Here is a 24,116-nt window from a genome sequence, read left to right as displayed (position 1 = left end):
TATTGATTTGGAGAATGAGTTAAGAGATGTGATGTTCCTGAGTTCTATGGATACTGTGTTCCAGGTGTGTGCTGCTTGATAGGAAAAGGCTGACTGCCCAAAGGCACTCTTCTTGTATGGTATTTTACAATCCCCCCAGGAGGTAGATCTGGTAGATGAGTTTTGAATTTGTTTAATGAATTCTTTGAGCGGAGGGGGTGCCAGGCCATGAAGACTCTTATATACAAGTAAAATATCGGCAAATTTGATCATATTTTCCCAACTTAAAAATGTATATTTTGTAAGCCACATTTTCAGGTACACTTGTGTACATGTGGACTAGTCCTTAATTGAAGCCTAGAGACACAGCAGATCAGTTGAACAGGCAAGATGTTAAAAAAAGTGTCTAAATCCAAACAAACACTGAGAGAATTCAGCACTTAAATAATGAATTAATATTGAGGAATATTAACTATTGACATGCTCAACAAAAGTTTCTTAAACTGCTCTTTTTATTACAGCAACAAAATAATGTCATGCTATCCCTGCAAGTATTAGATAGTGTATTAGTTTTAGTCAGTTTAAATGAGTTTAAATTATTTAAAAACAGACAGTTATGTTGTCATTGAGGCCTTTCCTACGGGTGTATTCATTAATGTTAAGTAGTATTATCATTTTTATATTGTTATGTGTATTATATACACACCCAGGACACCAGATGAAAATTAGCATTGTGCTACATCTGGTGTAACACATTTACTGTACACCGCTCCTGTTTTAAATGAACTACTAAATGAGTGACATGAAATAACTATGTACCATCCAAAGTTACAGTCTTTTTAGCACATATCCGTCTGTAGAGAATTGGCTTTTAAACTCACTCTCCAGTAAATTACCAGATTTGTATCAGTAATATCAAATGCTCGGTAGAATATTAAAACAGCACTTTGATGTTTGGTAATGTCGTGCTCATGGTTCCAGCCACCATTATGAGTAAGATGCAAATAAGTCTCTGTGTTAACAGTTTCCAGTCGACTGGTCCAGAAGACAACCCTGGCAGCACTTTGCTCCATTGAGCAGTGATGCTACATATTTACCTCAGGAATCGACCTCATTTAGACACTGCTAAAGGTTACTGAGTATCTGTCAGTGTAATTGGTCCTCTGCGACTGCAGAGAGGCACGCTACGCCACATTCATTCGTTTCAATTCCCAGTCTCCCTACCTAACATACAGTATAATCTTCACCCCTCTCACTCTGTTCTCTAACTTCTGCTTTCTCTTTCACTGTTTTTCTCATTGTCTTCCAGCTGTCATTAAAGAGCACTACCCAGGCCTCAGTGGAGAAAGAGAAAGGCACTCTGCAGGTAGTTATTTGGGATATACTTCTTGAGTGTGATTTCAGAGGTGTCATTGACTTACAGTGGAGGGCAATGCTGTGTTCCTACTTTTTGACTTCTACTTTCTTATTTTACTTTCTTGTGAGGCTCATAGAAACATTTTCTCTTGGGCTCATTTTGGGGGGAATAAAATTAAATTTTGCTCTCTTTTTGTACAAGAAGCCACCTATGGGGTGTCCTTCAGCTTACCTTGTAGAGCAGGCGCCCCATGTACAAAGGCCCTGTCCTTGCCCCTCTTTTCAACCTAGGGCCCTTTGCTACATGTTATCCCCTCATTTTTTTTTTGCTTACCCTTGAGATCACGTTACTGGCTTTCTCTGGTATGATAATCTAAATAATATCTCGAAGTGTGTAATACGCTAAAGCTTGTAGTGTGTGATCGTTTGAGATTAGTGAGAAGAGCATCTGTGAAGCTACTCCTTATGATTAAGATTAGGATTTTAAGGGTGCTTTCACACCTGCCCTGTTTGGTTCGGTTCAGTCAAGTTTGTTTGCTCCCTAAGTGTGGTTCTTTTGGGCAGGTGTGAACATAGCAATCGCACTTGGGTGTGCACCAAAACAACCAGACTGAGACCTTCTTGAAGAGGTGGTCTCGGTCCGGTTACAAACGAACTCTGATGCGTTTCATTTGTGTGTTTCATTACGTGTTCCGACCTCGATCCGAACCAACTGCAGTCACATGACACATTGTTTGGGTTAAACATGAGCATGTTACAGTCCTGGAGGATTATTAATGTGCACCTCCTCCTGTACTGCCTTAATATGCACATTCAGCACATCCAATGCATCAAAACATCATTTTCTAGTTGGAGCCGCGTCTCATTTTGTGTATGTATGTGGCTGGGGGATTGTATTCATGCTGTCTTAGTTGCACAATTCACAATATTGTTTGAGATTTAATTGAAATTTTTTCATGTTTTCCACCCGAGATGATTTTATATCTGTTCTCCTAATACACCAGTTGAGACAACCCACATGGCAGCTTGTGAGCTTTCACAGTATGTACAATTTATAGTATGTTTTTATGCCTCCGCATCGGCTAGCCATAGCCAGAGGCATTATTTTTTCGGGTTGTACATATGTATGTCTGTCCGTCTCTCCATCTTTCCGGCCATCCCATTCTCATGAATGTGATATCTGAACGCCTTCAGGGAATTTTTTCAAATTTGGCACAAACGTCCACTTTGCCTCAAATATGGACTTATTAGATTTTTGTGCTCAAAGGTCAAAAATCTAGGTCACTGTGACCTTGCATTTATCTTACTCTCATGAACACAATGCAGTGAGAACACCTAAGGGGAATTTCTTCAAATTTGGTACAAAAATCTACTTGGACTTAGGAATGAAATGATAAGAATCTGGTGATTGAAGGTCAAAGATCAAGGTCACTGTGACCTCCAAAACACGTTTTAAACATTCATATGCTAATTATGACGAGAGACAAATGTCTAATAAGATGTAATGACGAAGTGATGACATTTTATAACCAAAAGGTCAAAGGTCAACCTCACTGTGACATCATAATGTATGAAAAAACACTTTTCTGGCCATTACTCAACATCATATCTCAGATACTGAATTGGTGACTCTAATTTTTGGTGTCCACCATGTGCTGATTATATAGATCTCACGTGCTGCCACGGGGAGGATGTGTGTGAAGCACTTATGTTTTCACAAAAATAGATGTAAAGTAACTGCAACTTGACGGGTTTGCAAAGGCAAACAACTGCAAGGCGATAATTCTAGTTTGCAATTTAATGTAAACTCCGATTGAAAACTGAGAGGTCTCTTTAGCATATCAAAAACGTTCCCGCCTATGCAGTGTGTGTCTCTGCGAATGTAAATCTGCCGTTCTGACTCACATATGCTCACCAACACCTGGCTGTGAAACAGGAAAGAATCTGAGTTTTTGCTTTTGAGTTTCTGCCTATTAGACTTCAAACACTTGGTGTTTAAAGCCAAACCAAAGCCCACACTAGGATGTTATGCTGCTCAAACAGACCCATCTAAACAAGTGACAAACAGCGCAAGAGTGGAGGAGATACTGTAGTTACAAAGTACTGCCTACAAAGCTGCAGAATGCTCCAACACATCACCTCAGATCTTTGTTAAAGGGCCAGTGCAGCCACTTCACAAAAAGTACCTTATCAGACAACTTGTTTTGGATTTATGAGAGATCTGTGTTTTTTCCAGGGCTTAAAGTTCTGCAGCTCTGTGCCAGTGTGCCTGTCCTGCAGGAGTGCAAAGTTGGAGTTACAGCTAAGTTGTTGTTTGTTGGTTGTTTTGGCGTAGTTACGGCCAACAGTAACCTGTACTGTTCAGTAATAAACGGTGGTTTCATTGCAGAATAACTGCGTCATCCTTTCCACACGTCCTGGCGGACGCTACAGTATCATAAAAAATAAAATTAACCCACACTTTGTATGACACATAGCCTAAAGTTACAAGAAACTTAGGGCCAAATTCACAAAGAATGAACTGCGGCCGCTGATAGCACCTTGAATTGCACTTCACTTGCACCCGCAGTTTGCTCCGTTTTAACGTCCTATTCACAAAGGATATTGCGCTAATGATATAGGCTACCAGCGCAAACACGCCCACAAAGTTTGGCAGCTGAGTGCAGTTTGCCCCTGATTTCCCCCTGATTGCAATTAGCCACATGGCAAAGTATAAATGCTGGCTTTGCGCCAAGAACACCGTGGCAGAACAATGGCAGACTTTGTTTGGCAAAGTACTGAATACTGTATACCCTCATGTAGTGATGTCTGCTGGTGAGTCAGTCTAACAGTGTCGGATGGGTTGAGGCTGTGGATTTGACCAAGTTTGACCACTTTATCACTATTCCCTCTCACTTGTAGCTGTTTTTTCGTTATCTTTTGAATTTAATATGAATTATGGAACCGTTTTTGTTCACGTTTGTTTCCCCCGTTTCGTAAAATAAATTATTGAAAGTTGCTTTTGAAGTGCGTGACAGAAGTGCGTTTTGAGAACGACCGCAGACTGTCACCTGTTCAACGCATCAATATCTTCGGATGCCATTAAAGTAATAATGATTATAATAATAATGTCAAAATATTATTTACAGACTGATTTAACAGACGATCACTGCTGCCACGATCACTGGAAAGTCTGGGCGAGAGGCTTCCACAGAGGAGCGCCCAGTTTGCACCAGCTTTCTAAAGACGTTATTTACTTCACTCAAACTGCGTGTGGCTATTAGCGCTGGTGTTAGTGAATTAGACGTTGTTTATCAATGAGGCTCATTTGCATAGAAAGGGGCAATTTTTGCGCCAAATATATGCATATTACCTCATTTAAATACGTGCAAATAACACCGGAGCACCGAGACGCAATCTGCTTGGCAGCGCAGTTAGTGGAGCATTTCACCCTCTGCGCGTGCTTTGTGAATTAGACGGTATCTGTTTGCTCCATTTTTACCGGTTTAGCGGCCGCAAAAGCCACGCAATCCTTTTGTGAATTCGGCCCTCAGTTACAATGTTGCAACATTGTGTGCGCACAGCCCTTCACCACTTGGATCCTAAAATAAACACCTGTTTTATTACATAATCATGCTTCCGTGTTGCGCCATTCATTAAGATCCTATGATTCTGTCATTCAAATAACAAGACTTGTGGTTTAATACTCTCAATTATAACAGCCAACTTATTGAAAAATGTCGGGTTTAAATCAGGCTCGGGCCCATAATTACAGTTAATTGGACGGGCCGGGCCGGTTGCGGACATAACGTGCATGGGCTCGGGCCGGGTCGGGCTGGATTTTTTGGGCCCGATCTAAGCTCTAACGGTATGGTTCAATTCAGTATGCTTTTTTACTGTTTCCACTGTGAAAAGTTGTGGATGGTACCAATGGAACTGTTTCGTACTGTCGCCATTTTTGGTCCCCCCTCTGTTGGGGTACCTAGCACACAGATCTGGTACTAAAAGGTGGGGCTGTGAACACTGCAGTCTGTTGATTGGTCAGTAGCGGACGGTCACTCTGCTCAGGGCTGAGTTGTGGCTGGTTTTGAAGCTCATGTAACCACTGTTCATACCGTGGAGAGTTTTATTAGTAAACTTTAACTATAAAATAAAAGGATGTTTTGCTGCCTCTCACAGCAGCTGGAGTGGGAGAAAAAAATAACTCAATTCACTGGGTCGACTGCCGGCGACTTTTAAGCTGGAACGTTAATTTGTAATGTGACTCAGCTTAACCTTTTTTGCATCATTTGTTATTTGACAATTTGTTATTGTTTGTTTTTTGTAATGTTTGTGTTGATAAACATGTTAATTTTTAATTAATTGATTGAGCTTTTCGTAACCCCCATTTCATCCATTCTTCCTCCAAACCCCTGAGCACATTTCAGGAAAAGAAATGTTTCTTGTTTTAAGACCTGCGTTTCTAACACAAGCCCAGAGTATTGAAGGGATTGATGGTCTGTTTTTGCTGCTTAAAGCATTAATAATTACATGTGAGAAACTCAGCAGTAAGGTTTTTGAATTTTGTGTACCTATTCACAGTGAGGTCTGTGGGAAGGAATCAAGTTGTCCTCTGTCTCTCTCTGTCTCTCTGTCTCTGTCTCTCTCCGTCTCTCTCTGTCTCTCTCTCTCTCTCTCTCACACACACACTGACAGAAACATGTACTGTACAAGTCCTTATCTCCATGGTGATACAAAGTGTGGTCTGGAGGAGAGGCATTGCACTATTATGGACAAACACATACTCAAGCAAACTGAAGTCTTTTCTCAGCTCTTCCATTTTACTGGCTGTGTTAGCCAGTAGCTGTCACGTCAGTTTTTCATTGTTTGTTTCATTGTTTTGCTTTTGTACATATGGTTTTATATTACATTAATCTCCTGAGCCCTTCATGGGAAATTCCACATTGCGTTGGCTGTTCAAAGGCTTTGACAGCCAGGTCAGATGTGTCATGGTTGCTTTAATATTACGAAGAAAAATCCAAACAAGACAGACTGGACTCCCCTGGTGATGGCAACAAGAATTAAATCTTGAAGCATCTCTGATTTTACTTGTCAAGTTATTTAATTGACACAGTTCTCTTGAATGCGGTAGAAATACTCCACAGAAATAAATGCATGACTACCTCAAAAGAATGCTTCAACAATTTTGCATCTCACTTTCCTGAATTTTTGAGATGTGTAATGGACATGTTTGAAAAAGGTTACAATCAGTGTAGCAGAGGCCCGCAGACAGTGCTCCAGGGATGATGTTCTTCTGGAGATTGATGCGGAATTTAGCATCACCATGGTTTCCTCACCAAAAAGCCTGTGGGATTTTCCCATTGGATTTTGGATTACTGCAGAAAATAAGCTCTGTGTTAAACAAACGTTTATGATACATACATGTTTTGTTCAGCAATATAATCTTTCACTACTTTTTTTAAAGATTTTTTCGAAGCCTTAATGCAATCACCAGAAGTAAAAAGCTAACGTGAGGCTATAAACAAGCTACACTCTGGTTGCATGACCTAACGACACAACCGTAACAAGACTGTAAAGCTGTGTTCAGAGCGGCTCGACGTGTTGACGTTCTGTAGTCTCATTTAGCCACTTGTTAGCAACTGCCTTTTTTAAGACATATGGAAGCTTCAGAGTTCACAAGTGGGATATTTACTGACATATTTTTTGACGTAGAATAAAACATGAAAGTCTCTTAAGCTTGCTTTAGCCACAGACCTTATTTCAGGCATCTAATCAAAAACACATTCTAAAAAACCATTGACTTCAAGACAAGGGCACCTTGAGTGGACTCATTCATGGGGCACTCTATACCTCAACCTTTATTCCCTGCTATGGTTCAAATACCAAAAATGCTGCTACAGTTTGATGATATAGCTCAATCTTAGACTCTCGATGCCTGTAAATGCCCATGTATTAAAAACTTTGAATGGTTTCCTGTTTGTAACAAAAGCTTTCTGTTAAAAATTTTAGTCTCCAAGAAAAATGTAGTGGCAGAGTTGGAAATTAGCACCAGCCACCAGCCAAATGTTGATAAAATATGCAAGTGGCTGTTTCATTTGCTTCACTCACCAGCCCAAAATAAAAACCATTGGTAACCTACTGAGTAGCTGATAGAGTTTTGAATCCACCAGCCACAGTGGCAGCCGGTGGACAAAGGAGTTGATTTCCAACCCTGAGTGGTCTGGACCCTGCAGGATGGATTCTCAAAACTATAGACCACCTTGGCTCTCAAACATCATTTTTATACATTGTTCTGCTTGTTTGTGTATATTATGAACACGCAATCCTTTTGTTTTGTTGCCATTGCTTACTTTATAATGGTTGCTCTTGGAGTGTCTGAAATTCAGGTTTGCGATACTCAGAGAGCTTTGATACTGTGCAACATGTGCTGCTGGGTGTTCTCTAATTTGATGTCACTGTGATTCTTTCTGTTTCCTTTTGACTTCTACATATCCTCTTTCTCTCTCTGTACTGTTTTTCTCAGTTGCTGCGTTGGCCCCATACAGACTGAATTGAGTTCTCCTGGAGCATGGTTGCCATGCAGACTGCTTTATAGAGACTTCAGCTGTGAAAGTTCTCCATCAACACATTTCTTTTCATCAGGCTTCAGCTCCGTTAAGGTACAGAGTCTTTACTTTTGGATTCAAAGAATAAAAACCTTGAAAAGGTCTTGAACTTAGTGTTGTGTGATGAGAATATAGCTGCCAGTGTTTAATGTTCTGTGTAAGGTGTATTTTACCCTTTTACCTCAGTTTTTGATTTGTAAAAGTTTAAAGTCAGCCGTCTTTGGAACATTTCATAAGCCGGAGAGTACTGGTGAAATCCCACACACTTAATATATTCGCTACCATTCGGTTTATTGCCAGGGACCTGTTACGCTTATGGTTCATACTTGTAATTTTGGTTTCTACCATATCCTGTTTACACGCGTTAATGGTCAAAAAATTAATTATTTTTCTTATACTGTTGGTGCTGGAACGACTGTATTCACCCTCTGTCTGAGTCACTCTGATTAGCGCCTGTCTCTTTAAGCCCCCCTACCAAAAAATCCCAGTCTCCTCTAATTTTTCAGGGTTTTCGGGTCTTCTGTATCTCGGCATCTCTGCACCAAAAACACAATGGGACATGTTCCGGCAGGAATGTGGTTTGAAATCAGAGAGAAATTAACATCAGCAACCAAGATTACATGTTTCTCTGATGTTAGCATGTAGCTACATGTAGATTATTGGTGTACTTGCAGGTGGGCAATGACTGTAACTGCAAGTAGTGGCACTTTTTATGGTGAAAAATTACCAATAAAAGCTTAAGAACACATCCAGACGTTCCAGTCAAAATCTGGAAATTAAAAACATCAGCAACCAACACAACATGTTTCCCTGATGTTAGCATGTCACCTCATTTAGCAGTGTAAGCTACATAATGTAAGCACTTACAGTAGTGTGCCAGGAACAGATGACCACATAAAGAAATCTGTCACACTATGGTGTCATTCTGTTGCCAGAGTGGAGTATTCTGAAGTGAAGTCTTAGGTTTTATGCTCACATGAATTACTTGTACATTTCATAAGAACATCCTTCATTGTAACACTATATATAAGACAAAATATGGAAAAGCATAATAAGTCGCCTTTTACATCATTTCTTGACCATTGATTATTCAACATTGAGCCTTGTTCATCTTTTCTCTTTCTTTGCTCTTTCTGCAGCACCAAATGTGTCCGTGAGACCCTCTCGTCACTTCACTCAGCGGGCATTATGTTGACCCTAATCTAAACCGATCAGCAAGCCATCCCTACCTTTCCCTCCCATCTCCCATCTCCCCTCCCCACACCCTTTCCCATTTCCATCATGACCAGCCTGAAGCGTTCTCAGACGGAGCGCTCGGTTGGGGGCTCAGTGCCGGCTTCTGATGAGTTCTACACCCGCCGCCTGCGACTGCCCAATGGAGGGGCACCTCCACCTCGCAGTGAGAGCGCCCACATCTCCTCTTCCTCCACCACTGGCACGAACCCTGGGGTCCCCAAGATGGGGGTTCGGGCTCGTGTGGCCGATTGGCCCCCAAGGAAAGATGGAGGAGGAGGAGGTGTTTGGCATATCACAGTGGAAACAGACTCACCCAGCTCTACCAATACCACCAGCTCTTCGGGATCAGGTAGTGGAGATAGAGAAAGACTTGGAGGAGGTGGAGGAGGAGGAGGAGGGGGAGGGGGAGGAAGTGGTGGTAGTGGTAGTGGTGGCAGCGGAGGCGGAGGGGTGTCAGCCGTCACAGCCCACAGCAATCTGTCAGCCAAGCTGGGCCACCTGATTAGCCCGCAGGACTCATCCATGCTGCGCAACATCCACAACACACTAAAGAACAAGATGCAGAGCAAGGGAAAAGACAATCGCTTCCTGTCACCTGACGGCTATCTGGGCTCACCTCGCAAAGGCATGAGGCGCATACGCCAGCGCAGTAACAGTGATATAACTATAAGTGAGCTGGATGTGGATGGCAATGAGGGTTGGTCATTCTCCGGGTGGACACCCATGCACCGTGAGTATGGCAGCACTTCATCCATAGATAAACACGGTGTTTCAGGAGAGAGCTTCTTTGACATGCTAAAGGGATACCAGTCCTCTGAGGCCCCTGATCAGCGAAGCCCAGCTCCAGAGAAGCTAACAGAGCTACTCAGTGTGGCCCCGACAAAGCAGGCTGCCCTGGACCTGCCAGATGGACCTTTGGGTCCAGCCAGAGGTAGTCCTGCCAGTCGGCTGAAGGAACGAGAGAAGCACTTGAAGAGGAGGTCAAAGTCAGAGACAGGGGGAGAGTCGATATTCCGTAAGCTGCGCAGTGTGAAGGTGGAGGGTGACACATCGAGGGGTGGCTCAGATGCAGAAGATGGGGGAAAAGGGGATGAGAGTGGCCCACCTCCCAAACCCTGGGCGTGCCAAAAAGGCTTCTCCCATTTCGATGTCCAGTCCCTACTCTTTGACCTCAATGAGGTAATCCATAGTCGGCAATCTGGGTCCAAACGCAAGAACACCACTACCGGTGCCTCGGCTGCTGCTGCTGCCTCTGCTTCAGCCACGTCCTCCCTTGCCTCCAATCAGAGTGGACTGTATGGGTCACCCTGTGGCTCACAAGAGGAGCTGAGCAAGGAGGGGACAGGAGGACATGGTACCAACCCTGCCTTGGACCCTGGTGATGACAAGAGCAATGACTTGGTGCTCAGCTGCCCTTGTTTCAGGAATGAGATTGGTGGAGAGGGTGAGAGAAACATCTCTCCTGCTAAACAGGTAGGTTTTTTGCAAGAGTAGGATGAGTAGACATTTATCTGGTTGTTCCTGAAAAGACAGCTGTCTGAGGCTCCTGAATTTTAATCATAAGACTGCAGCCTGCAATATTACTTCTTGAACTTTCTGGCCATTTTAAAAACACCAAGATTGAAGATACCGTAAAAGTTGATTATTGCATGTTCAAGATGCACTGAAGATTAAATATAACAATATCGTTGTCAGCTTTCTTGCTTGACTTTTCCTTGTCTTCCATCCCTCAGCAGGGCAGTATTGGTAGCGGTGGGAGCTCAAGCAATTCTTCTGGCAGTACAGAGGAAGGACCTTTGGATGCCACCCTCACTACGCATTTTACTAACGCTGGGGTGGCTGTGTTGGAGGCCCCCAAGGACGGGCCAAGCCAACACGCTGACAGGTCCAAACGATACATTGTGGAACATGTTGACCTTGGCACCTATTACTACCGAAAGTACTTCTACCTCAGAGGTGAGCAAAACAGGATAGTATGTACTTTTTAAATTGGTTGTTCTGGACTTGAACACTATGTAGTATTGATGCAAAAGCTGGAGCTCGCATTCCGTTAGAATAAAGAGAAAGGTTGCCAAGCAGTGGCATTAATGAAGTTCTTATTTTTTGTGCAAGGGTAATTTTTGTGTCAGGATTTACATCCCTCCCACACATGGAGCTTTCACACTGCCACATGGTAACTTGCTACCTCCAGTCATTTAAAATTAGGGGAAGGCAGTAGAGTGGAAGCCATTTTGAACATGGTAGTAGAGGTACGAGGCGGTCACTGCTTATGTGAATGCGCACAGGTTTTGCTCTGCTGCGCTGAGTTTGCCGTTTTGAACTTCTAGCGTTAGTTGCCTGGCTTTGGAGAGTCAAACAGCGGGCATCAGGGAAGCAGAAAGAAGACCAGACGAAGGAGCTGATGATGTTGGTGTCTGAATACTCCGAGTTGTGCAACATGGTGCTAGCAACTTATAAGGGCAATTGGAAGAAAAACTGAGCCTGGGATAACATTTCTACCACACTTAAGATCACTGGTAAATTGTCCAAATACACTCACTGGCCACTTAATTAGGTACACCTCGCTAGTACCATGTTGACTCCCTTTTGGCCTCAGAACTGCCTTGATTCTTGGTGGCATAGATTCAACAAGGTGCTGGAAACATTCCTCAGAGATTTTGGTCCATATTGACATGATAGCATCACACAGTTGCTGCAGATTTGTCAGCTGCACATCTATGATGTGAATCTCCCATTCCACCACATCCCAAAGGTGCTTGAGATCTGGTGACTGTGGAGGCCATTGGAGTACAGTAACCTCATTGTCATGTTCAAGAAACCAGTTTGAGATGATTTGAGCTTTGTGACATGGTGCGTTATCCTGCTGGAAGTAGCCATCAGAAGATGGGTACACTGTGGTCGTAAAGGGATGGACACGGTCAGCAACAATACTCAGGTAGGCTGTGGTGTTTAAACCATGCTCAGTTGGTACTAAGGGGCCCAAAGTGTGCCAAGAAAATATCCCCCACACCATTACACCACCACCAGCAGCCTGAACCGTTGATACAAGGCAGGATGGATCCATGCTTTCATGTTGTTTACACCAAACTCTGACCCTACCATCTGAATGTTGCAGCAGAAATCCAGACTCTTCAGACCAGGCAACGTTTTTCCAATCTTCTATTGTCCAGTTTTGGTGAGCCTGTGTGAACTGTAGCCTCAGTTTCCTGATGTTAGCTGACAGGAGTGGCACCTGGTGTGGTCTTCTGCTGCTGTAGCCCATCTGCTTCAAGGTTCGATGTGTTGTTGGTTCACAGATGGTCTTCTGCATACCTTGGTTGTAACGAGTGGTTATTTGAGTTACTGTTTCCTTTCTATCATCTTGAACCAGTCTGACCATTCTCCTCTGACCTCTGGCATCAACAAGGCATTTTCACCCAGAGAACTGCTGCTCACTGGATGTTTTCTCTTTTTTGGACCATCCTCTGTAAACCCTAGAGATGGTTGTGTGTGAAAATCCCAGTAGATCAGCAGTTTCTGAAATACTCAGTCCAGCTGGTCTGGCACCAACAACCATACCACGTTCAAAGTCACTTAAATCACCTTTCTTCCACATGTCTACATGCCTAAATGAATTGAGTTGCTGCCACTTGATTGGCTGATAAGCTGTATGTGTTAATGAGCAGTTGAACAGGTGTAGCTAATAAAGTGGCCGGTGAGTGTATGTAGAAATCTTTGATCATGTTCGTGATTTCTGTTGTCTTGCTACAGTATGATGCTACAAGGGCGGTTGCCGTGTGATGGTGTGAAAGCAGCTTTTGGTCACCAGAGTTCAGCTTTAAAATGGGCAAAGTGGCAAAGCTGCCCTTGATTTTTCTAAGTTCTCCACTTTTCTGTAGTTTCCTCCTGTCTTTCACATCATTCCCTTCTGTCAGTCGCTTCCTCAAATCCTGTTCCTCCTCATTCCTAGAACACTGGAACTATCTGGGGGTAGATGAGAACCTGGGCCCGGTGGCAGTGAGTCTGAGGAGGGAGAAACTGGATGAACACAAGGAGCATGGCCAGCAGTACAACTACAGAGTCATCTTCAGAACGAGTGAGGTACATTAAAATGGACACATGACTTGTGCTTTGTATACTGATTCATATTGTGTTTTATCAGCTTCATTTGCTTATTGTTGTGTTCGTGCACTCACCAGGATGTACTGTATTTGTTGCTCTTCCCTCTGGAGCCACGATTGTTCATGTGAACAAATGTGTCAATATTTAGTACACTGTGTACTTAGTGATGTCACTGAGAAGCTCTTATGTATTTGATTTGTGTGGGTGTTAACATATAAGATCAGGACGCAGCCTTACTGATAGAAAAACCCAGCTGGAGGGATCCATTGTAAAAGCTTCATCTCAGTGTTGTCAGATACGGCTCAAGACCTTGGATGCCTCCGCCTCCATTCCTTAACACCACCACAAATGATTGCATGTTTGATTTAATTTGTAATGTATTCTCCCAATTGTTCATTCACGACGCTCAATCTGCAGTTCACAGCGATAGGACATCTCGTGAATCCCTCTAGGCTCTGCTGCCATCCCCTCCTATAGACACACTAGAGCCAGGGATCCATGTCCTCATTCTCTGAGCTGAACGCCCACCTACCATCTTTGTCAGCCTTCATCTGTGAAGGACCGAGCTCTGCCATTTCACAGCTAAACGAGACTAAAATAGCGCCAAAGGTATTTGAGCAGAGAAGGGAAAGCATTGCTCTTGTATTAAAGAGCACCATGAGTAATAGCCCTACCAATCTCTTGGGATGACGCACGGCCTACAGGCTTGTGTTTTCCCCTATTTTCTTCCCTTCTCTCGATTCCCTCTTTCCTCTCTAATTGCTATTTTCAGACCAGGGAGCTGGGCAGGTATGGATATATATGTGTGTGTCCGTGTGAGAGTGAGTGGGATGCACTGATGTTGAAGAGATAAGTCCGGTGTCCACTGAGGACAGCTATTGTCCTCTCTTTATGAGAGTATTTCTCTTCAGTTTGTGTAAACCTGAGGGTCCTGGCACCGACCTTGGGCCTACTGAACACTATGCGAAGACACACAAACACTGTAAGTGATTCTTAAGAGCCATGGGAGCACTAAGGGTATCCAGCTGTGTTTATTTGTTCATGATGGATATTCAGGTCCTGGTCCTTCTGCAGTCCTCTTGATTTATTCATGGATGCCCTCCTCGAGTTTGTTTTAGCCTCAAGCCCTGAGAGTCTTCATAGTGGAAACTACAGCAGCAAAACCTACATGCATTCTTTCTTCCTGCTTAGCCAGACAGTTTGTTTTTCCCTACACCAGCAGAGAGCATGGACTGGCAGAATCCATTTTTAGCCTGGGTTTTCCAGAGAAAAGGCTGATTTCATGAAGCCCATGATGCATCGATGGCCATGATTATCTTTTGAATAGAGACCTCTTATGCTGGTGAGCTGAATTTAATTGCACAGGCCTTTAGGCCGCATCACAGGCTTCCTTGCAGTTTTCCAAACATAGACTTAGTAGTGTTCTTCTGGTGACTGGACAGCTAGTTCTGCTTGTGTTGCCAGCTATAAGGGCATTTTGAAAGAACAAACACACTGCATGGAGCAAAAAGAGAGGGACCCTGACAAAAATGTTAAGAACTGAAAGAAGAATTATCTAAGCAACAAAAATCAATAAGCCAGACTAAATCCGTTTCTGTTATTGTGGCAAAGCATCTGCAATACTGCAGTATAATATGCTCTAAAGATAAAATCTCACTGGGGAGTATTTGAGTGTTCATGTTGTATTGAGTCGTGATAAAAAAAAACACACAGAGGAAAACATCAAGCATTTTATACCCCACTGATGAGTTAAGAAGAAATTAGGAAATGGCATTCTTGTAGTTTGGGCCACAAGTGCCCTTTCATTCTTCCTGACCGCCAGACAGCGGTGCTTTAACCCTGGATATCTCCCATCTTGTGTATGTGTAGGTTGAGTCACCTGTGACCATGCAGTGACGTAGGGCGTTCACACTCGTATAAAACCCCACAGAATCTTCTCACCCAGACTCCGAGTGACAGACAACTCTGGCAGTCATCCAGAATTCATAGAACCGTGGTTACAGCTGTAACTCTCATTTTTTTCGTGCAACAATGAGTTTTCACTCTATTTTTTTTTTTTAATGTATGACTTAAATAATTAACCATGGAGCCACGCAACTGCCACAACGAACCAAGACCAAGACAATGCAAGTCGCCAAAGATATGAAGCCTAACTGAAGCTCAAGGAGAGTCAGTTAGCTGAAAACACCCTGCAGCCACACTGCTGCTATATGACATGCGTTATGTGCTGCCCCTTGCACCAACAGCAAGCTGCAGTGTGTCAATGGAGGACCACACACAGTTATGACTACTTTTACTAAAACATCTGTACTTCCTTTGGATTAGCCTAAAACCATGTGTGGACACCCACTAATTAAACTTAATTTTTTAACTGAAGAACCAGGCAGTTCCTTTTTTGCTATTGTCTTTATAATGACAGGATTGTAGGTTGCATAACTCAGGATATTTCTCGACTTCATCAACTAGTCTCTTCTCATCCATTCTTCAACAACACATGAGAGGCAGTGACAGCAAGAGGTGAGGAGAGGGAGTGGAGCTGCTATGGGAGCTTGGATAGCTGCTTGAAAATAGGACAGTGGTGTGAAGTGGTGTCGCGGTGGCCCATCCACAAGTGCCGGTGTGCACCTAACTGCCACAGGTGTGGGGGTTGTACATAGAAAATAACAGGGGCAACTGTGACTGCCATCAAATTTTTTCAAGCCTCTGTGCCTTCAATAGCCATGCCTGGAGGCATTATGTTCTCTCTCCTGGCCATTACTCAATGTCATATCTAATAACAAGCTAATATTTTGTCTTGCTGAGGACACAGTTGTCACATATCTAGCGTGATTATTAGGGATAGTGATATGTTTTCACATTTATCATCAGTAGTGCTGTGGTTAGCACTGTCGCCTCACAGCAAGAGTGTGCAAGGTTTGAATCCACTGGCCAGCCAGGGCCCCTCTGTGTGGAGTTTGCATGTTCTCCCTGTGTCAGCGTGGGTTTTCTCCAGGTACTCCAGCTTCCTCCCACAGTCCAAAGACATGCAGGTTAATGACTCTAAATTGTCTGTAGGTGTGAATGTGAGTGTGAATGGTTGTCTGTCTTATGTGTCAGCACCCTGGGAAGGTCGCCCAATGAGTCTATGATACTGCTTTTAGTCAAAGGGTTAAGTAACTTATGGGATCACATGTTAACAAAAGCTGATACTGATACGAATTTGGGCTACGATGCACATTACCCTACAGTTTTATGTCCTATACATGTTCTGTGTGATTCCTTTTTTGTGGTGGGTTAATACAAAAACAAAACTAACAAAAAAAAAGAAAACTGTTTTGACACACTGCGTTTAGTATCAATGTATTTTGGCATTTAGGCAACAGTATAAGGTGTAAACGTCAAACTACAGTATCGTATATTTGACTCATTATTTTTAGTTGGTATTGAAGTCATTTCCACAATTTGACAGTGAATGTTTTTTAATAAAAACTCAAGAAATCAGTTGTTTTCCTGATGCTTACATTTTCTAGTTTCTCTTCCCTCTCTCTCTGGTTGTGCTGACTGCAGCTGAACACCCTGAGGGGCTCTATCCTGGAAGATGCAGTACCTTCAACATCCAAGCACGGTTTAGCTCGAGGCCTGCCCCTGAAAGAGGTGCTGGAGTACCTGGTGCCTGAGCTCAATGTGCACTGCCTGCGCCTGGCACTCAACACACCTAAGGTCACTGAGCAGCTAATGAAGCTGGATGAGCAGGGGGTAAGGAGACACAGTGGCTGGGTTACGTTGAATAATTCCTTTGATCGTGTATATTAAAAAACTTCCTTTTTTTTTTTTTTTTTTACTACCGTCCATTTAGTAAGAAAGACAGTCTTACCAAGGCTTAATATTGTCATTATCATTCTCAGAAATGTGACATTATCCAGTACTATGTACAGCAAATTATTTTCATGATGTGTTTTATGAATCATTTTATGTGTAGGTGTTATTTTTCCCAAAGGGGGATGTCTCATTGTAAAGCAGAATTATTTAGTATTAATTTTATTTCTGCTTAATTTATCCGTTCACGCCCACAGACTATTATGTGGGATTTAAGTGGAGAAACACCCTCACACATCTGCCCACACACAAACACACACCTCGACCTTAAAAAGGAGAAAAACACAAAACAAGCTCTTTGATACTCGTGCTCCCTGATGCAATCATCAAAAGCTGAACCTCTGAAAATGCCAACATGATTTCTCTGGAAAATGGCACAGTGATCACTGCAGAACAACCCAAGGTGGTTATTCTTAAAATGCCAACATGAGTTCTGCCTAAAATGTCAACATGGTTACTCCGACATGATTTCCACACAGTAATATACGTACATGTGTCGCCCCTTCTCATTGCCACGATCTCTGCTCTCCCCATAGTTGAGTTTCCAGCGGAAAGTGGGGGTGATGTACTGCATGGCAGGCCAGAGCAGCGAGGAGGAGATGTACAACAACGAATCAGCCGGTCCTGCGCTGGAGGAGTTCCTGCATCTGCTGGGGGAAAGGGTTAGACTCAAAGGATTCACCAAGTACCGGGCCCAGCTGGACACCAAGAGTATGTACATGCACAGAAATCGCAAGTTGATGGTGTTTCACTGACACTAAACTAATGTCTGATCCACAGCAGCAGGGCAAACAAGCATGGGCACACTGTGTAGAAGTTCTTAATGATTAAAGGAGGCTTGTGTTCAGTCGCCCAGCAAGCATTGGATGGATTGTGTCATGCAGGAGGTGACCAACCCCTGAGACATGGAAATTCTGACCAATCAAGAGCAGCTTTCTCACACAAGGCATTTCGTCTGGTTCACTTGTAGATGCTGCTGTGAGAACACGAACCAATTCTATGCAATTATGCAACTTTGGGACAAAATGAGACCCTGATTCAGACCAAAGCAAGAGAACTCTAGGTCTGAAAGCACCCTTAAAGTCTGGATAAATTAAAATTAGAGATTTCTTCTAAACACAGTATACCTGTCTGAAAATACTTCTTAAAGCGTGTGAAAGGACTGTGAGCTATACGATGCTGCATTGTTGGGTTAGACCGATGTTTTTGGGAAGGCCTGAACTCATGCCATCCTCCTCCCCTACTATATAAAAACTACCTTACTACCAAAGTTAGAGTACATAACATTGGTGCCGTGTCATAATAATTTTATACACTTGCTGATTTTCATTCAAATGTAGATGGTAGGTTAGTGATACATTTGTCTGTGGTGTGAAACTCATAACACATTTATTTTGCTTTACCTTGACTTTAAAGCATTTGGTTTTAATTCACTACTTTGCTGTTGGTATCAGCCTCGCAGTGTTCACATTGCATAGTCGTGCTACGTGCAACTTTCAAGCCCATTTTTTGTCCTTTTGCAGTGTTAATTACTGGGGCCCAAGATGTTTAAAATGCTTCTGAGACCTCTGCTTCTCCCTTCTGCCCTTCACCCTCAGTCTGCTTTAATCCCCCCTGCTTCCTGTCAGCGACTCTTCTGTTTCCTCTCTGTGTACCACATTAAAAACAAAAGTTTCTTTTATACTAGACGTGCGACAGATGGCCTTTGGTGTCAGATTAGTCTGCTGGAGAACTGATCCCCTATGTGTCTCCTTTTTTTCTCCTTTATCCGACCACTTCTGCATTGATGGCCACATCATGTCTGCTTTGATATTTAAGTCCGTGCTATTCTTAGATCAATTAAGTCATCTCCCATAATGCTCTGTGAGACAAAACCTCCCAGTCACTTCTTGCAGGACATGTAATAAACCTTCAGGGGCCTCACGTAAATTAAATACAGCCATGCGAAGCACTCCCTATAGAAGGAGTGTAATTAATTGCAGTAATCTAGCCAGGTTAAGTATGGTCTTTTAAACACCTTGTGACTGTTTTGTTCTCTGAATAGAGCACATCAAAAGACTGTGGAGGTGGTTATTAACATGCAGTGGCTCTCTTTAGGGCCAGAGCCTGTTAAGAGCTCAGTGAGCACAGGGCCATCTGATTAGCCTTTGCAGCAGAGGAAGATGGGGAACATAAAGATGGTGTTTGCTCATACTTGTTCTTCATACTTGTTATACTTCGTCAGTTGACTGTTGTCTGTTAGTGTTCCTGCATGTGTTGTGATCAGTTCTCTATATGTGACAGCAAGAGTTGTTTGTGGAGAGGATGTTTATGGTTAAAATGCTATTTTATTTTGTAAGCTCTAATACTGAATACTGCTTTTACACTGACAACATTCTTACTTGGGAATTTTAATGGGATGTGGACCCAGAAACAAGAGTGGCTTAAAGTCAGTTAGAGTTATAACTGCATTACAGTGAAAATTAAGTTGTTTCTAACATGAGACATTGACATGTAATTTTGCCCCCCCCCCCCCCCCCCCCCCCCCCCCCCCCCCCCCCAGCTGACTCCACGGGCACCCACTCCTTGTACACCACTTACAAGGACTATGAGATCATGTTCCATGTCTCCACCATGCTGCCCTACACACCCAACAATAAGCAACAGGTAGGTGTCAACACACTGAAGTCTTTATGTCCATGAGCAAGTTGTAGTTATTTGTTTATTTATTATTTCATTTCCTTTTTATTTTTGAAATGTAGATCAATATACAAGCAGTGAGACAGAGAGAGAAAGAAAAAAAAACTGACAAAAATGAAGAAATTAATAAATTGATTAACAGATAAATAAATAAAAACTAAATAAATAACTAAAAATGAAATAAATAAATAAAATTAACAAAAAAAGTAAAAAAAATCACCACACACTAAAAAGAGGTTGTAAAAAAGAATCTTGTATCACAAATAAAGCCTCCTCACCCTCGTTTTCATTTAGACTAGTATTTAAAACACTTGTGCATATGAGTAGCGCACTTGAGCAAGAGCATGTGTTTGAACTCTGTTGTGCATTCAGTTAAGTTGACAAGGCGCGTTACTCGTCCATGTTTGACACTGTTTATGCAGAAGTGTTTCAAAATGAAAAGTTCAGTATTTCCCAAACACATGTACTTTTGCTTTAAGGAGTTCAAACACATGCGCTCGCTCAGGTGCACTACTTGTGTGCAGAAGTGTTTTAAATAGTAAGGTTTTAGCTGACATGCATGTGTTTGGGAAATACTGAGCATACAAGTGGATAAATAAGACTTGGATTATAATACATGAGTTGCATGAGAGTATGTAAACTGATGTTTTGATATAGTTTTCTTGTTGTTAAATGTGCCCCTCCTTTACTTTACTTTGATTCATCAAGAGTGTTCGCTGTTTTTGGATTCTCTGTGCACACGAGGCATACAAAATTCAAGATAACACAGCGTGAATAACTGATGCACAAGTGGTCATTTTTGAAGTAAAGTATTTCTTTAGTATCACTCAACGTCTAATGCCAGTTTCTCCTGCTGTCTTTGTGGTCTTCCAGTTACTGAGGAAGCGTCACATTGGGAATGACATCGTGACGATCGTGTTCCAGGAACCTGGGGCACTCCCCTTCACCCCCAAAAACATTCGCTCACACTTCCAGCACGTCTTTGTGATCGTGCGCGCTCACAACCCATGTTCCGAAAGCAGCTCCTACAGGTGAGATCACATTAAGTCATTCAAGGTACAGCTTCAGTGAAATGCAATCCTATTGGTTTTTTCAACTTGTGCATTGCAGTCAAGTTCTTTTTTGCCTCTTTACCCAAACATTGCTGTTCTGTTGGGCTTCTAGCTGTCCTGTAGATTGTTTTCTAGAGCTCTCAGCCCCAAAAGTGCTAAGTCAGTCAAGTTTAACAGACAGTACAGGGGATATCTACCTTATGTTACATGCTCTTTAAGCTATACTGTGCAAGATTTTCCTAAAAAACAATGTATAGACTCAATTATCCCTCTCAATCGTCACCTATGACCTACTATATCTTCCTGTATTTCTTATTTTCCTCTTATTTCACTATGTTTGGGATGTTCCTGGGCACAGTGCACAGGTGAGGTCAGGACTTAATAAAAGGTAGCGACCAGGTGCCACACGGTAAGCAGCTCACCTCCAAGAGGAAGCTATGAAAATTGTGGACCCAGTGCCTCACAGGAGGGTGTATGTGACTGAGAAACAGATTTAAGGAATGCCAATTACCAGACCAGTTATTCAGCTGATAGCTTTTGAAATCACTTAACAGCTGAATTCAGTTCATGCTGATTTTCTTTAAGGTGGTACAATGGAGCTAGACTGAAAAATGGACTGTAAATTGTCAGTTTTATGGCGTTTTATTCACCTGCACAGTTAAAAAGGTTAACTTAATGCATTTTTGTTCATATGCAATGATACCTTTAAACATTTAAAGCGTGATTTGGTAAAGTGTTTCTGAAGTTTGATTGTTTCTTACAACAGGTAGTCGTTTTATAATCATCTCACATTGAAACCAGTGCAGCAGATGCATTTTAAAGAAGAAGTCTAGATGGATTATTTGGACTTTGTTTTACCTGAACTGCGCACATGACTTCTTCATGAATCACTCTCTGTCCCTGCTGAAACAATAACGCTGTTATCTGTTGCTTCAAATGGTTGCACGTCTCTCAGTGCGTTTGCATTCCATCACTCCATCATAGAGTAGGCTGTGAATGTTGAGAGCCCTCTCCACAGCTCACGATTTATTACCACATTGTCAGAGACGTGTGATATGAAATACAACGTGCCAGCCTGCAGTCTTTTTTAAAAAATAATGAACTTTCTGCCTGCTCAGCTGTGAAGGACATTTCATTCTCTGTTTATTCCTGCCTCTGTCTTGTTATCTCGTTTCTGTCATTCTCTCTTATCTTGCTCTCTATGACTCCTCCTCCCTCTCACACTAATGGCTGTTTTAATTGCTGTCTGAGCACATTGTGTGAGGTCTTAATTGTCCCCCATGGGGCTACTTCGTTACTGAGCAACCACACACACACACACACACACACACACGCACGAACAAAGAGCCCAGCAATAGAGAGAATATGGAGCAAATGCTGTTTACACGTGCCGTCTGTGATTCACAAATGTAAATGAAGTTTTCTGAAGTGAGAACTAATTCTTCACACACACTATAGAGGTGAAAGATCAGGTTTCTGAAGTAAATTTACGATTCATAGTCACCACAGGGGATTTGACTGAGTCATAATGTATTAAGTAAGGGTGACCTACATGCTTTGAAGCTGCCGTGTGTGTGTTTTTGGTGGACATTCACACACACATGGGGCAGGGAAATATTGCACACTTTATTGTTGTATTTAGTACGGTTCTGCCCTCTGAAGCAGCGGTTCCTTTTTTTAGAACCATGGCAACCCTTCAAAGGAAATGCTCCGTCATGGCACCCCGAGCCACCCAACCCCTGGTCTAGCACTGTGCTGGAGAACGGTCCGGCTGAACCCGTTATAATTCTGCACTAAAGTAAAAAACACTCTTGGTTATTTGTATTTCTTTAAACCAATAACGATGGTGCCCTTGCAGCATAGTGTCAGGTAGGGGTGGTAATCACCAGAGGACCTATGATACAATATTACCATGATACTTAAGTCACGATCCGATATTATTGCGATATGTAAGTATTGTGATAAAATATATTGCAATATATTACCAACTGCAATTCTTTGTCAACATCAGTTTTACCTTATAAGATAAAGTTTATAGTCTGTGTTTAATCATTTTGGCAACACCCATGTTTGAAGCTTTGTCTGTTCCAACCACATCCCCCATTCTTGTGATTTTTCAGGTCTGCAATGTTTGCTCCGGTGTGACTTTCATGTACTGTTCTAGTTCAGAGAACGTGTGACAGCAGTCGGCAGTCCTCTGTGAGATAGTGTGCCATTATTGTCACATATGAATCCACTGACCTTCGGCGTCACAAGTCAATGCCACCCTTCCTGCTGTACTCAAAGATCTGTCAGCTTCATGCTTTGTGGAGCTTGGGTGCAGCTGTGTGGGTGAAAAAACGTGGTGACGGAGTCACATACAGACGGAGTGTTGTCACAAAGCCTTTGTTGTTAACAGCGCTGTATGAATGCAGATCTTAGCACATGAAGTAGGTGATGGACTATGTTGTTTTCTTAGTTCTCTCAGAGTTGGATGGTAGTTTTGTCATGCTAAGTGTGTCCAGTGTTGGTTGATTTTTCAGCGAAGCAGGTTTAGTGTTAGTTTGGTCGTCAGCGGCTAATGCTGTCTCTGGATAGTGGCATGTGAGGTGAGCCCTCGTGTTCGTAGTATTCCCAGAGTATTTTATGCTCATATGACACTGCTTGCAAACTGCATGTGTCTTAACCAAGTCCCTCTTTTCTTCTGTGTTTAAAACTGCAAAATTAGTCCAGACGTTTGATTTAAACACAGATGGCACATTTCTGATTTTTGTCTCCGGTGCCTGTAAAGCTCTGGGTAGCCAGGCACTAAAATGATCAACAACTTCTCCATATTTACCACAGACTGATATTTAAAGAAGAACAGAAAGGTATCTGCCCACTGTCATTGATTGTTTCTCGTCACATGACATGCGGTGCACGCTGCTGCATTCTGTGTTTATCTCAGGGCGCAGCCGTCGCACCCTGAAAAATAGGTACTCGGGAACGTGTACTTGAAGTGACGGTATCGCTCTGACGTTTGAGCACGCCTGCTGCACGTCTACATTGAAAACAATGAATTTTAGCGCCGCAAAAAGGCGGCATGTGTATGGCCCCTGCAAGAGATATTTGACTGAAGCAGTGAGGAAAATGTGGCGCAACTTGTGGGACGCATACATCTGCAACACGACTGAGGAATAAGGCACAAAAAATCATTTTATAACTCAGGTTGCCTACTTTCAGCAGGTTCGATCAAGGAATATTCAGGTGGAGGTTGAGGAGGAGGAGGATTTAATTGAGGATTAAGATTGCATGA

At 42.6% G+C, this 24,116-nt stretch overlaps 1 protein-coding gene across 13 annotated transcripts in view; it reads left to right on the top strand.

The window, feature by feature from the left end:
- sipa1l1 (signal-induced proliferation-associated 1 like 1) overlaps window positions 1-24,116 on the top strand; it is a 127,305-nt gene that overhangs the window by 63,654 nt on the left and 39,535 nt on the right. For 10 of the 13 annotated variants that reach the window (XR_007570769.1, XM_050057590.1, XM_050057592.1 and 7 more), the window contains 8 exons: window positions 7,838-7,973; window positions 9,059-10,628; window positions 10,889-11,111; window positions 13,105-13,235; window positions 16,803-16,991; window positions 17,648-17,822; window positions 19,654-19,757; window positions 20,664-20,821. Coding sequence is in view for 12 of the 13 variants with exons in the window: in XM_050057590.1 (XP_049913547.1) it covers window positions 9,201-10,628; window positions 10,889-11,111; window positions 13,105-13,235; window positions 16,803-16,991; window positions 17,648-17,822; window positions 19,654-19,757; window positions 20,664-20,821 (2,408 nt within the window). In the remaining variant the exon portion in view is untranslated. Of the gene's footprint in view, window positions 1-1,288; window positions 1,346-7,837; window positions 7,974-9,058; window positions 10,629-10,888; window positions 11,112-13,104; window positions 13,236-16,802; window positions 16,992-17,647; window positions 17,823-19,653; window positions 19,758-20,663; window positions 20,822-24,116 lie in introns of all 13 variants that reach the window. The other 3 variants (XM_050057585.1, XM_050057588.1, XM_050057594.1) reach the window with 2 other exon arrangements.

The sequence above is a fragment of the Epinephelus moara genome, chromosome 12 (assembly GCF_006386435.1).
Source record: "Epinephelus moara isolate mb chromosome 12, YSFRI_EMoa_1.0, whole genome shotgun sequence".
Classification (NCBI taxonomy): domain Eukaryota; kingdom Metazoa; phylum Chordata; class Actinopteri; order Perciformes; family Serranidae; genus Epinephelus; species Epinephelus moara.
This window is presented reverse-complemented; position numbering and strand designations above follow the sequence as displayed.